The 13,403-nt window shown below is 39.2% G+C and overlaps 1 protein-coding gene across 1 annotated transcript in view; it reads left to right on the top strand.

The window, feature by feature from the left end:
* The first annotated feature begins 2,011 nt into the window (after positions 1 to 2,011).
* Positions 2,012 to 13,403, top strand: part of PLPPR4 (phospholipid phosphatase related 4) — a 43,660-nt gene continuing 32,268 nt past the window's right edge. Inside the window, exon 1 of the mRNA XM_002751100.7 lies at positions 2,012 to 2,191. Coding sequence (XP_002751146.5) covers positions 2,114 to 2,191 — 78 coding nt within the window. The 5' untranslated portion in view covers positions 2,012 to 2,113. The remainder of the gene's footprint in view (positions 2,192 to 13,403) is intronic.

A 13,403-nucleotide genomic window follows, 5' to 3' on the forward strand; every position in this document is an offset into this window, starting at 1 on the left:
AATAAAGTAGCATAAAAGAAAAAGTAACAGAGGTCTGAGATTGTGATGCTACCTGGTGTGTCAAACACAACTTCCCTGGGGAGTATAATTTAAGCAGAGATATGAATTGAGTGACGGGTTAAGCCATGCAATTCTGGCGGAATAGAGTTCTTGGAAAAAGGAAGAGTAAGTGCAAAGCTCCTGAGACAGTGAGAGGCTAGACTGGAATGGCCAGACCATTGAGGTGCAAAGTGATGTGAATGAGGTCCCAGAACCAGGCGGGTTGCCAGGTAGGGCTTTAAAGAAGATACAGGAAGCTTGGACTTTCTGTTGAAGTGGAAGAGAGTTTTGGAGGGTTTGCATAGGGGAATGACACAACTGAGTTTACTTTTTTAAGGATCGTTCTGGCTGTTGTGTAGGGAATGGTTTCTAGGTTGTGAAAACAGCAAGGGCAAAAGCTGGTAGAACAGTTAGGAAGCTGTTTGGTTATGCCAGTCTAGGCAAGAGATGGTGATCCTGTGTGTGGTAGGGGATGGGGGCATGTAGTCAGTTTGGGAAGAAGATGTAGTTCTCTTCTGATCACTTCTATTTTCTAAGTGAAATAAGAGTTAATGTTATGAACTGAGAATGAGGAGATTTGAGAAGTGAGAAGCTCTGAATGGGAAACTGGCTGGACAGGAAAAAATTCTAGAATTCTGGGGGCAACTCCAGGACCTATTTGGAGTTTGTGATCATGAGCCAGATGTGAGACAGAATTTCATGTGGTCGCATGTTTTTCTCCAGTTACTTTCGGTTGCTCTGGTAAGGGCAGAGAATTTGGTTCAACTAAGCTGGGATTTTTATCAGGTGAGTATGGCAAATTGGGAGGGGGAGACAAGAAATTACACTGCTAGACTTTGGAACCCATACCTGGCAGAGGAAAGTGGGGGCAAGAGGTGGTGGTGGCAGTGAAGTGTGTACGTTATTAGATAGGATGGTCCCATATTGCCAAAGAGCTAAAGGAGGAGCAACTGAAAAAGGGAAATGGAAAAATGAGTTTGGAATTGGCCATCACATGCTTGAAATGGAGACTTGATGATACTGGAAATGGCCTGGGACATGTGATCACAATTCGTATAATACCATGTCTTGTGTTTGCTGGGTGTTTCTCTCTTGTTTATCAACTTGATACTTCTGGTTGCCAAAATAATCACAAAATTGAAAACAGCCACTTATACTGCCGACAAGGGGAAGGACTTTAGATTATTAATATCTGAAGACATACTTCTTTTTACTGTTATGACTGTAATACTGACATTGTTCTGGGGTTGTGACAGTGAGATTATAACATGCCCTAGCCTTTGGGCTCAATGAGAATGCCGATTACCTGTGCATTCACACATCTGCCTCTCTGGATGCAAGGAACCCACATCATTCCCACACAACCAGTAGCGTTTGTTAGTGGGTGCTTTGGTGTTGAAGGGAGCCAAGGAGTCTCCCAGGCAGGACTCCCCTGTAGGAGCTGTCATTTCTGGGTAGCAATCAGCTCTCAGTGAGTGCCTACCGCGGCCTACTTTTCAGTATGGGATCCAAGATTTCATTTCGTGCAGGTAGGGGTTGGTTTTCTCACTACGGGTCAGTGCGCTGGAGCAGGGCTTCTGATCCTCAGCATTCTTGAATAGCATTCCTAGAGTGACCCAGGAGGCTTCCCAGGAGGGGAGTAGGTGGTTTAGCTCCTCAGCCTGGCTACAGCAGAAACCAGGAGTGCGTCCCCCTTTTTGGATTCTTGACGTCAAGCTCCGACAGCCCTGGAGCCTTGCAAGGGCGGTAGAGAGCTGAGGGAGGGTGACAGGGAGGGTGACAGTGAGGGGAAGCCATTGCAGCAACAGCTTGGAGGAGGGAGCTGGACGTCGCCTCTCGCCAGGAAAACGGGGAGCAGGAGCCAGACTAGCCGGCTCAGGGAATCGCTGGGCTACTGCAAAAAGGGGCGGGGAGAAGGCGGGGGCGCTGCGTGCAGCGCGCTGGCTCCAGCGGTGGCCGCGGGGAATGTGACATCAGCGGTGCCGGGAGCTTGGGGCTGGAGGAGGCAGCTCGCCTCGGCTGCGCTGCGCACACCTCGCCCGGGGGAGGACGCAGACCCGGGCAGGCGGCAGGGATGTCGGCGAAGGAGAGGCCAAAGGGCAAAGTGATCAAGGACAGCGTCACCCTCCTGCCCTGCTTCTATTTCGTTGAGGTGAGTTGGCCCAGCGCCTTGGCATAATGCAGATCCTCTGGGCATCTCCTGAGCGAATTCAGGTCTCGGACAGCGTTGGAGGCGCAGAGATCGTGCCAGGGCGCGCGCCGCTGTCCCCAAATGCCCGACCCTCCCTCTTCCCCCAGATTTCACAGGAGCTCCCCCAAGGTGCCTGTGCATACCTTTCAGCCCGGGGCGATTACCACTAGAGGTGTCGCTGCTGGGCGGCCTGCAGGGAAGGGATACCTGTGTGAGTGAGTGTGGTTTTAGTCCCCTGGCCCTCCTGTGTGTCTGTGTGCACAACGTCCGCCAGTGCCCCAGAGGGGCCATGATGCCCATATTTCGGGATTTGTGTCTTCAACCTGCCGAGTACGTGTCGGGAACTCTGTGTGCTCACAGCTGTGCCTAGGGCATATGAGGGTTGACGGTGTTTACATAGCACAAATTGCTTTTATTACCCAGGCACCGCCAAATCCCTCTCCTATTATGGTGTTCACATATGCTTCTAAAATTGAATCTGCATCTCTAAACATTAATCATCAATTTACTGGCCTCTTTCCACAGTAAAAATAATACATATTATATATGTGTGTGTGTACATATCTATATATAATATTTTAAATCCATGACATCATCTGATTTTACATGATTTGTATCTGTGTATTTACTGTGCTGAGCAGGATGACAGATAAGCAATTAAATGCAGGTGTATTCACAATGAACCTCTAACTTACCAAAATGCAGTATTTGAGGGAGAAACAATTTATAGGAGGGTTATAAAGATTGACAGATCCAGTGATTCCATGTACTGTGCTCCACTGCATTAGGAAGACATTTTTAAGCAAGAGGTTTATTAACTTACAGATAGAAAGGGGAAAAATTGCATAGGTTTAGGGAAATTAGATGGTTTTAGGCATAAAACTATATTCTGTGTAGTTAGAGCCTGGGTTGCATAGAGAATTATAAGACTGTTGCTGAATTATAAATATCCTTCTCTGGCCATCTTTTCAGCCAAATATGGAGGTTTAGCCCTTCCAAGTACAAACAGTAGATTCTGAATTCAATGATTGCAAAGCTTATCTGTATTGAGGAATAGTCATTGCCTTGAACTTGGGAAAAGAGACATTGTCAGACTCTTCGTATAGCTAACAATGTATTTAGAAGTTTTGTATAGGTGTCATAATTTTTCAAATAATTTCAATTTTAAAAAAGATATATGTGACTTGCATAAGTTTTAGAGAAATGATGGGTGACCCCTTCATTCACGACCCATTGAAAAGAGACAAATTTAAAAGGACCTATGTATTTAAATAATTAATTGATTCATTTATTGTCCTTTTCACAAGAGATTTTTGAGACCATGGCTTAGGTAATTTTTGTTAAATGATAATAAAGAGATTTCTCTAGTATAAAATGTAGACAGCAGAAGATTCCATGATGAAAAGGGTGAAGGAATGAAAAGATGAGATACCTGCCTTCAAGTTCAATATATCAGACCACTTGTCGCATTGCTAGTTTTGTGCTATAGTGCTTTCATTTGTGTCTGAGTCAATGACATTTGTCTAGGAGAAATCAGTTAATGGCTGAGTTTGCTCTCCAGGAAGGAGCACACCTGAGGTCAGCAGGAAGCTGAATACATGTAGGTAGCAGCTATATGGCTTCAAGGAAAATGTCCTCATGAAAGAGGATGCGAACTAGAGAATCGAGGATGTGCGTTTACAGAATGTACATGCACACTTCTGAGGCATCTTTAACAGGAGTACATGTCCCTTAATCAAGAATTTTAAAAGTAAAAGTGCCTCATAGTGCATTGGAATTGTGTGTTTAGGAATAGACATTTGTCACTTCTTTCCCATGAATGGAAATAGCCCAGATTCATTGCTTTTACTTTGGCCCATTCCAATACCCTCTATGAAATTTTTCAGCTGAGCAAGCTATAGAACAATTACTTAAAGACAATTCATGGAGTTTAAATGAGCATTGATGGCACTGTGACTTGGGGATAACAGACTTCAAAGGCAGATCCACACAATTGGATTGCAAATTATCTTCCTGAAAACTAAATGCATGATGAACCACTAAAGAGCTTCCAGAAAATGGGAGAATGCATTAGTATACCAATTATTTAAAGGTTTGACCAGTTGCACTACCACGCTCCTTTGAAATGACTCATTTTGAAGCTGGTGACAATGCACTAAATTTACATCTCCTTTGTAGGATGAATAAACATAGCTTGAATTCGCATGTTAGTAAAATGCTCTAGAGTAATGACACTTTGCTTTACAGCATAGTTTCCCAAGACCTCCGAAGTTAAGATGGAAAAGTGAAGCATGAGTGAATCTCTTTCCATCATATATTAGCCTAAAGCACATATTTTTAGCCTTCTCTGTTACTTGAACTATAATTTAAGTAGCAAGAAGAGGCTAACAAAACAGATCTCAGGAGAAAACAGTTTCTGGGTCTCAAGTCAGTAACTATGAGCGACTTACACTTTGCCTTTTTCTTTTCTTCTTTTTTTTTTTGAGACGAGTTTCGCTGTTGTTACCCAGACTGGAGTGCAATGGCGCGATCTCGGCTCACCACAACCTCTGCCTCCCGGGTTCAAGCAATTCTCCTGCCTCAGCCTCCTGAGTAGCTGGGATTACAGGCACGCACCACCATGCCCAGCTAATTTTTTTGTATCTTCAGTAGAGACGGGGTTTCACCATGTTGACCTGGTAATCCCAGCACTTTGGGAGGCCGAGGCGGGTGGAACACTTAGCCCTTTTCAAAGAATTTAGGAATTTAAAATTACAAATTCATGAGAGATATGAGATATAAAGAAACTTTAATTGGGAAAATGAGGGAAGAGAAATTCGCTTGAGCCAGAGGGGCTGAAATCAAGATAGACTGAGTTACATCAGGAAAATGGCAGCAGGCTCTAGGGAAAACCTGGGCCTTGCAGACAGATTGATTTGGTTCAAACACTGCCTTTACCAGATACTACATGAAATGTTCTAGCCAAGTTACTTCTCTCATCCTTTGTTTCTTCACATATAATGGAAATTGCATAATATAAATATAAATACACATGCATTCATACATAATAGAAATATTTATATGTCTTAGAATATCAAATATATTATGAGGTTAAGGATCAGGCTTGCAATATGGCAGGCAATCAAGATATGTTAGTTCCTTTCCTTTATAACTGTTCTTGACCTGAAATGGATTATTTTACTTATAGTTTGGATTTAAGGAATCAAGTACTGACAAGGTCTAGCTTGAGAGTTCTCATAGTTGAGAAGAAGTCATCTTCTCCCCAATTTCTAGAAATAGTTTGGGCTCCAGAGGCTTCTTGAAATGAACCTGTATTAATTGATATAAATGGGGAGAGTGAAGTGCTATTTACAGTTTGTACAATAATAAAGACAAACATTTATAAAATACTTAATATGTACTAACAATAGAGTCAAATGTTTTACGTGCATCATGTCATTCAATCTCCAAAGTTTCTCTTTAAGAAAGAGGCCATCATCATGTATGTTTTGAAGAAGAAACTGAAATTCATAAAAGTTAGACAACTTGCCCAATTTTATAGAGCAAAGTTAGAGGCAGGGCTGGATATTAACTCAGAACTCATGCTCTTTACCACTGCAATAACAATCACTCTCAACTTGTTGAAAGAACCCTTATATAGGCAAAGTTACTCTGTATGGTTTCTCACTGCTGAAAACAGGAAGATGTAATAAGGAAGGGCATGCTGTCAAAGGTGATACAGTTTTCTCTGGCAACACATAAGCTTCCTCAGCTCAATTCCTCCTCCAGTGGGAGCCGCCAAGCACAAAGAGTTGGTCGACAGTGCATAGTCGCCACATTAGCTCATCAGCTAGTGACTAGTGCCCCTCAACAAGGACCCTGGATAGAAGCAAGGAAGAAGTAAAGATGTTGGCAGTCCATTTGCTGAGTGTCAAGTTATCTCTAATTATATCCTTGTAGGCATTAGGCTGAGGTGTTCAGCCACTAAAACCAAGTAATCTTGTCCTTGTTCACCACCATACCTGATGTTAAAGCACACATTAATTTAAGAGATAGAATTATTTTTTCTTACTTCTTTGGTTTACGCTGCTATTTGCTAATAAAGTGGTTTATGGTTGACAGTAATATTGGACGGCATTGGAAAAACATCGTGATTTTTAGTTTAGCACCTCATTTTATGAGCAAGTTTCATAACTTAGTTTTATACTGTTCAGCCTGGGAAAACAAAGGTCAAGCAGTAGGAAGATCTCACAGACAAGCATACCCACACCCTATTAGGTTGAACAGAAAAGCAGGTAAAAAGGAATGTTCTACTAAAGGAAAGGTTTGTCATACTCTTGAAGTTTCTAAGTACTCTGCAAGTGATGGCTGTATCACTTACAGTGGCAGTTGCAGCCAGCAGTTTACCTAGAATTAGCAAAAGAGTTTTCATACTTAATAGCCCAATAGTATATGTGATAAGGCCAGTTGTCTGGGTGCTACTGCACGCAAAGGATCACATGGTCTCTCTGGGGCTCAGGCTCACAATTTTGTCCTCATTAGTCATCCTGCTCAAAGATCAATTCACTATGTAGTGTAAAAAAAGTGACAAATACCTTTTTACAGCTAAAAAGAAATAAATTCTTAAATGGGAAAGAGATTCTTTTTACGTAAACATTCTGCTACATGACATAACATTTTTATAACACACTGATGCTAACTTTATGAAGGTAGAAGACTTATGTTTGACCTATATGTAAATATTTGTTTACAAGGTTACAGATACAGAAAAGAGTTTGAAATTACCTGTTATTCATACAAGAAAACACACACAGACACATGAATGCACACAGTTGCACATAGGTATGTACAAATACCTATGGAGTGAGAATGCCATCTCTCTTTCCACTCAGCATAAAATTACAGTATCTGAAGCATTCCAATTCAGAATATTTTAAACTCAAAAAAGTCAGATTACTCAGAAAGCTTTCATTTTATTTTATTTATTTTGAGGCAGGGTCTCACTCTGTCACCCAGGCTGGAGTGCAGCCGCATGATCTCAGCTCACTGCAACCTCTGCCTCCCAGATTCAAGCAATCCTCCCACTTCAGCCTCTTGAGTACAGGCAGGCACCACCACACCCAGCTAGTATTTATATTTTTTGGTAGAGACATGTTGCCCAGGCTGGTTTTGAATTTCTGGGATCAAGCAATCCTCCCACCTCAGCCTCCCAAAGTGCTGGGATTACAGATGTGAGCCACTGTGCCCAGCTTATTCAGAAAGTTTTGATTACTTTGAATGCGTACTCAGCACTAGGTATGTTGCAGGATTTTGCTAATGGAGCTTAATTACTATAGAGTCAGTAATCAAACACTGTGTTCAGGAGTAGAAGCCATTGCTGCTACTCTGTTTCCATCCTACCTGGAGAAGTTCAACAAGCCTTTGAGCCAAGTCACCTCATTAGTTTCGTCTAAACACATTTTGAAATTGTGGTGTCTTGACAAAACCTTAACACAATTTTTATTTTCTGCCCATTGGAAAGTATCCACAGATTCTTAATTGTAGCAAACATTAATTCACAAAGATTTCTATTCTATCTCATGATCTATGTAAAAATTACATAACTCATTTGATTTTCTTGCGGAGAAGTATTGCTAGTTTATTCCCTTTTACATAAATTTTAGCATCAGTATGAAATATAAAATCACGTTTCTGCATTGCATATACCAAAATAGTAGCTGTAGATTTTTTCCTCTTCTCTAGATTGTATAGAAGCATGGGCTGCTCAAAGAAGTGCTTCAAACCCTGCCAAATGAGATGAGTTGGCAAGTCTTTCCTCTTTCAAAGTCACAATGCATAAAGTTGGATGCAAAATAAAGTAAATAGAGATTAGATTCCTAAGTTTTAGAGATAGAGTTAAATGAGGACATTTCTGCACATCTAAGTGTTGAACATTAGGGAATTCTTTTCTATCCCTAAACACCACCACGATCTTACTTTTTCTTTATGGGAAAGTTACTCAGAATATGATTCATTCTACTTTTCTCTATCAGGAAATAAAAAATACTTGGCTTGAAAATTTCAAGTATATTTTTAATAATAATAATGATAATAATCACAGTAATAACAAAGAATAGTCCATTTCAAGTCTTCTTTATATGGCAGACCCTCTAGATACATTATTTTTAGTCCTGAGAACTATCCTACTGAGAAGGCATTGTTATCTTTATTTTTTGATTCAGAAATTGATTCAGCTTTTGATTCAGCTCAGAAAGCTACCGTCCTTACCAGGGACACATAGCAATTAAGTGAAGGAGTCAGGATTTCAGAGCTTGTCCATCTTGCTCTGGCATTATGACTACACCACACTGTCTCACACGTGCTTCCAACAACAATGCTAAACTAGTGCTGAGGTAGAATGGAGAGCCCAGCCTCTGCTGTGAATTGGTTGGCTTGATGGTTTCTGGATGCATGTATTTGAAACATGTCTGGTTGCGGCTCTATCATAGTTGTGGAATTGAGTTTTTCTTTACATTCAGCTACTAAACTTCACTGTGTTAGTGCTATTTCCCAATTAACAGTAACCAGTTTAATTTCTGACATGTCTTGAAGGCCCAGTGGCCCCTAAAAAGAAGCTTCCTTTGAGCAAGCATAAATGCCCTCTGTGTCTTTGATGGACATGAATAAGGATCAGTGGGTGGGGGTGAGAGGGAAGACTTGGAGCATAAATAGACTTTTAGGAGCATAGAATATGTAGGTCTATTAAAATGATAAAAAGAAAGAGAACAAGATAGTAAAAACAGAGAGGTGAGACCAAGCAGGATGAGAAGAAAAAGCATTAGAAAATTGAAGGTAGGCATGAAGTGCATGTGTGTGTAATGGAGATCCAATCTGTGAGCAAACCATGGAGATCCAATCTGTGAGCAAACCATGGAGACCCCTCTAAATATTTTGATTGTCTAAGCTGACTTGTTAAATAAAGATTACTTGAGACACTATTATTGCTGTTTGTGTTGGAAATGTATTAAAAATATTGCAGCAAACACATTTTCTCTCACATATGTATATGGCATAGGATATTTCTCAAGCAACCTTTTTATTTAAAAGGTAGGGAAATGTCTTATAGAGTTTAAAAGTCTTATTACAGAGATAAGTCTAATAAAATTATGGAATTTAAGAACATATGGCCTCACTGTTTCTTCTTCTTCTTTTTTTTTTTTTTTTTTTTTTTTTTGAGACAGAGTCCCGATCTATTGCCAGGAGCCAGGCTGGAGTGCAGTGGCGCCATCTCAGCTCACTGCAAACTCCGCCTCCAAGGTTCAAGCAATTCTCCTGCCTCAGCCTCCCGAGTAGGTGGGACTACAAGCTCATGCCACCACACCCAGCTAATTTTTGTATTTTTATTAGAGACGGGGTTTCACCATGTTGGCCAGGATGGTCTCGATCTCTTGGCCTCATGATCCACCCGCCTCGGCCTCCTAAAGTGCTGGGATTACAGGCGTGAGCCACTGTGCCTGGCCTTCTTCTATCATATAAGAACATTTTTCCTTGAAAAGGTTAACTGAGTTAACCTGTAGACACACCAAGTGTGCCCGAGTTACCTAAGGACACATTGGTTAATATCAGATCAGGAATAGAACCTAGGTCTCCTGACTCCTGTCCTAGTGCTCTTTCCTAATTACTACTATTTCTAGAATTCCTTATATTAGAAAGTTTCCCTCTGGATTATGACATTTAAAATACAGGTCATTCGAATTCTACATGTGAACAAATTGTGCTAGCTGTTTGTGTTAACTTCCAAACACATTTCATGATCACCTAGCATTAAACAAGTCAAAGCTGTTATGAATGGATCTTCCACTTTTCCAAATTGTTTAATAGCCAAAGATCAGAAAATTGGAAATTATTTTTTTCTCATTGCCTAAGTGCCCACCTGTAATTTTACAATTAATTCCCTTGGCATGACGTCTGTAACACACAGTAAACGAAAGTATAAACATGGGAAGGAGTAAAAATATAATTTATGTCATCATTCATGGAATAGCTTTGAATTCTCCCTCATACCTTAATGTAAATTTTTCATGCAAGACATTGCTCTGCCTCAAGAATTATTGAAAAGTTGAATATTAAATTAATCTCTTAGGTCTATATGAGTCCTCATCTCTTAATTTTACTTACATTTATTTTATGATCTAGGACCTATGTATGGATTGTTTGAGATTTGAGATTTCAAAGAAAAGCATCACCGAAGCAAAGAACTTGCAATTTTAGTTTTCATAGAAAGTTATTCTACTTACATAAGGCACAAATACCAGCCAAACTATTAGATATATATTTTTTACTTTGGTAAAATAATATGGTTTTTTTTAACTCGATCTACCAATTAGCTTTGTAATCTTGGGCAAGTAACTTATTTCCTCTAAGCCTAATTTTCCTCGTTTGAAAATGATGAAATTATTATGGTCAGGTGAGAGTAATTATGACCCTTTAATCATAAACAAATTATAAAATATGGCCAAGAATTCTAAAGCAAAGTCAAGCCTGGTAAATGAATTTTCTCTTTTCCATTTACCAACACTCCCTCTCCCATCTTGTCTAAAGTAAACTTTGTTGGTGGCTTTAGATGTGGCATGATTCCCTGGAAAGGAGCCGGTTCTCCTGATTGTTTTTTGTTGGTATCACTCATTCATGTATGTTTTATATAGTGTATGCACAATGGTAGAGCAGTTTATTATAATGTATAAATATATTAACAACAAATCGTTACTGGAATTCCTGCTCATTTTTGTAGATAGAGGGACATATGCACAAACTCACAAAATAGAGACCACTTTTTTTCAGTACCCTTACCTTGACCCAGTCAGTGGAGGGGATTCTCATTTACTGAGCATCTTCTATACACAGCACCCAGGTAACACTCTCCTGAAAGTCCCTACTCCATGGTTCTCTGTGAGCCACTGCAATTCTCATCTTTCCAGAGTTCTACAGTATTATATATAAACTTGTCAGCAGCAATGTCTGTCCAATGCAAATTAAATATCTTCTCGTGCCTCAACCTAACCATCTGTGAAATAAAGAATATTATGCTTTCTAAAAACGATGAATAAATTATATTTAGTCTTTGGGAATGAGTCATCTCACTTAGGCTACTGTATGATTCACTAGCATCTTTTCAAGGCAGTTGGATATACCCTGAAGAATTAACAGGTTACTTATCCCTTGGGTAATGATCTGAAAATGCTTGTATTGTAGCAACTGAGATTTGAGTGATTAAAACATGGAGAACATCCAACTGTGAAGATTTAGACATAAGTAATATCTTATTCATGGCAAAAGCTTATAAAAAGGATGGTCAGCAATCTGTTGTAAACAATATACTAGAGAGAGATGAACTTTTGAAAACTTGTCTGCTTTAAGACCTCATTTGGTTAGAAACCAAATTGAATTTGGTTTCAAATTCAGCTTCGAGTTGAATTTGATGTATGTGGAGAAAAATTATTTGATGGTAGTATGTTTTTCAATATTTAAGTCTCAGACTAGTAGTTATTTTATAGATAATATTGGTTCTAGTAATTTTTAGATGGTTGGAGCAGGACATAATTAAGAAAAAATTCTTTTTATTTATTTTTAAACTCCAGCCTGTGGAACAATGAAAATAGCTAAGAGCAGATAGTCTCTCAATATCAATAAATCTGTGATGCATTAGTTGTTGTGTTAGTCAAGAAATCTAGCAGTTTAATTAATGAATATAGGGAGATAGAGCCTGGACAGAACCTCAGCTTTGGCCTTGACCTTGGCCACATTATTCTCTGGCTAACCTTGAAGGCTACTGGTCCTTTCAGTCCTGTTCAGAAATAGGAGAAGAGATTGCTAAGACTTCAGTGCTCAGATGTACGTTCCAATATGACTAAGAAGGGCCAAGTGCAGCGCATCCTAGAAAATGCCTGCCCTACGGAGCTACAAAAAACTTTAAGAACTGTTCATTCCAAAGTCTCCACCCCACCAAACTCAACAGGCCCTGTTTCTTCCTCCATCACTACCCTTCACCTTCCTAAGATTGCAGAGATAGAGGCAGCATAGTAGGGAGATGGGATGAAGTATCTAATATAATTTGACCCCAGGAATCACAAGGTCCTTAGTGATCTATCCTCAGTTCTACATTCTTTCCAGGCCATGTTAGAAAATCACAGAGAGGACAGCAATTTGCAATCTAGACAGAAGCTCTTTAATATGGAGACTGAGCTTGGGCAGTGAGGCAGGGCGAATTAGCTTCCTCTCACACTCTCTATTTACTCTTGGTTCAAATCACTTACCTTCCCAGGTGATTGTGTTGGTCAAGCACCTAACAGCAGTTAGATTTATTTATTTAAGTATTTAGTAATAAAGCAGGTTTCTTTGGCAGATGCACTTGTATGCCATGTTACATTGCATTTGATTTATATATACTGTTCATCTGACTTTTGGATGCATTTTCCAGTGAAACATATAATGCAATCCCACTTACTTTAATTAATTTAATCTCATCATTAAGATGTTAGAAAATAAAATAGAAGTTATTAATATCCCACATTAGTAGCTCAGCTTCAATATCTCTTTTATGTGCACCAAGCCTTTTCAGAAATAAAACTTGCATAATTAAGACCTCAGCAGCACTGGAAAGTTTTAATTTTGAAGAAGGGCTCCTAACTGTGTGTGCAGCTAGTACATAGGGGAGAAGCCTAGAGGGAGAGAGAAGCTTGTGATATGCTATAGCATTCTAATCTCTGAATTTAGATGAGAAATTCCTTTTCTGAATAATTAATAGGTCAAATAAAATGTATCAGTTACATGGGAAATACTAAAAAAGATTTGTTAAATAAATGGAATAATTATGACAGAAAATACAAACTTTCCTGTTTAAGTAAAATGGTATAATAATAAAATTGATACCTTATTTTGATAAACATTGTAAAAACATAATTAATTTAGAAACGCTGATGGTCTTTAATTCAATCATTCCTTTGTATATAACGTTAAGATTACATGTCAATTTAGATCTCAAAATCAGAAATTTGATAACTCAGCTATAACTGAAATACAAGGGGACATCTAAAAGTTCATAGATAAAATGGAATTAAAAGATAAAAATAAAAAATATAAACTTTATTTCTCAACATAAGCTCTATCAAATTTAATAATCTTTTATAAGCAATGATAAAAGCCATTTAGTCCATTC

Source organism: Callithrix jacchus, chromosome 7, assembly GCF_049354715.1.
Source record: "Callithrix jacchus isolate 240 chromosome 7, calJac240_pri, whole genome shotgun sequence".
Classification (NCBI taxonomy): Eukaryota; Metazoa; Chordata; class Mammalia; order Primates; family Cebidae; genus Callithrix; species Callithrix jacchus.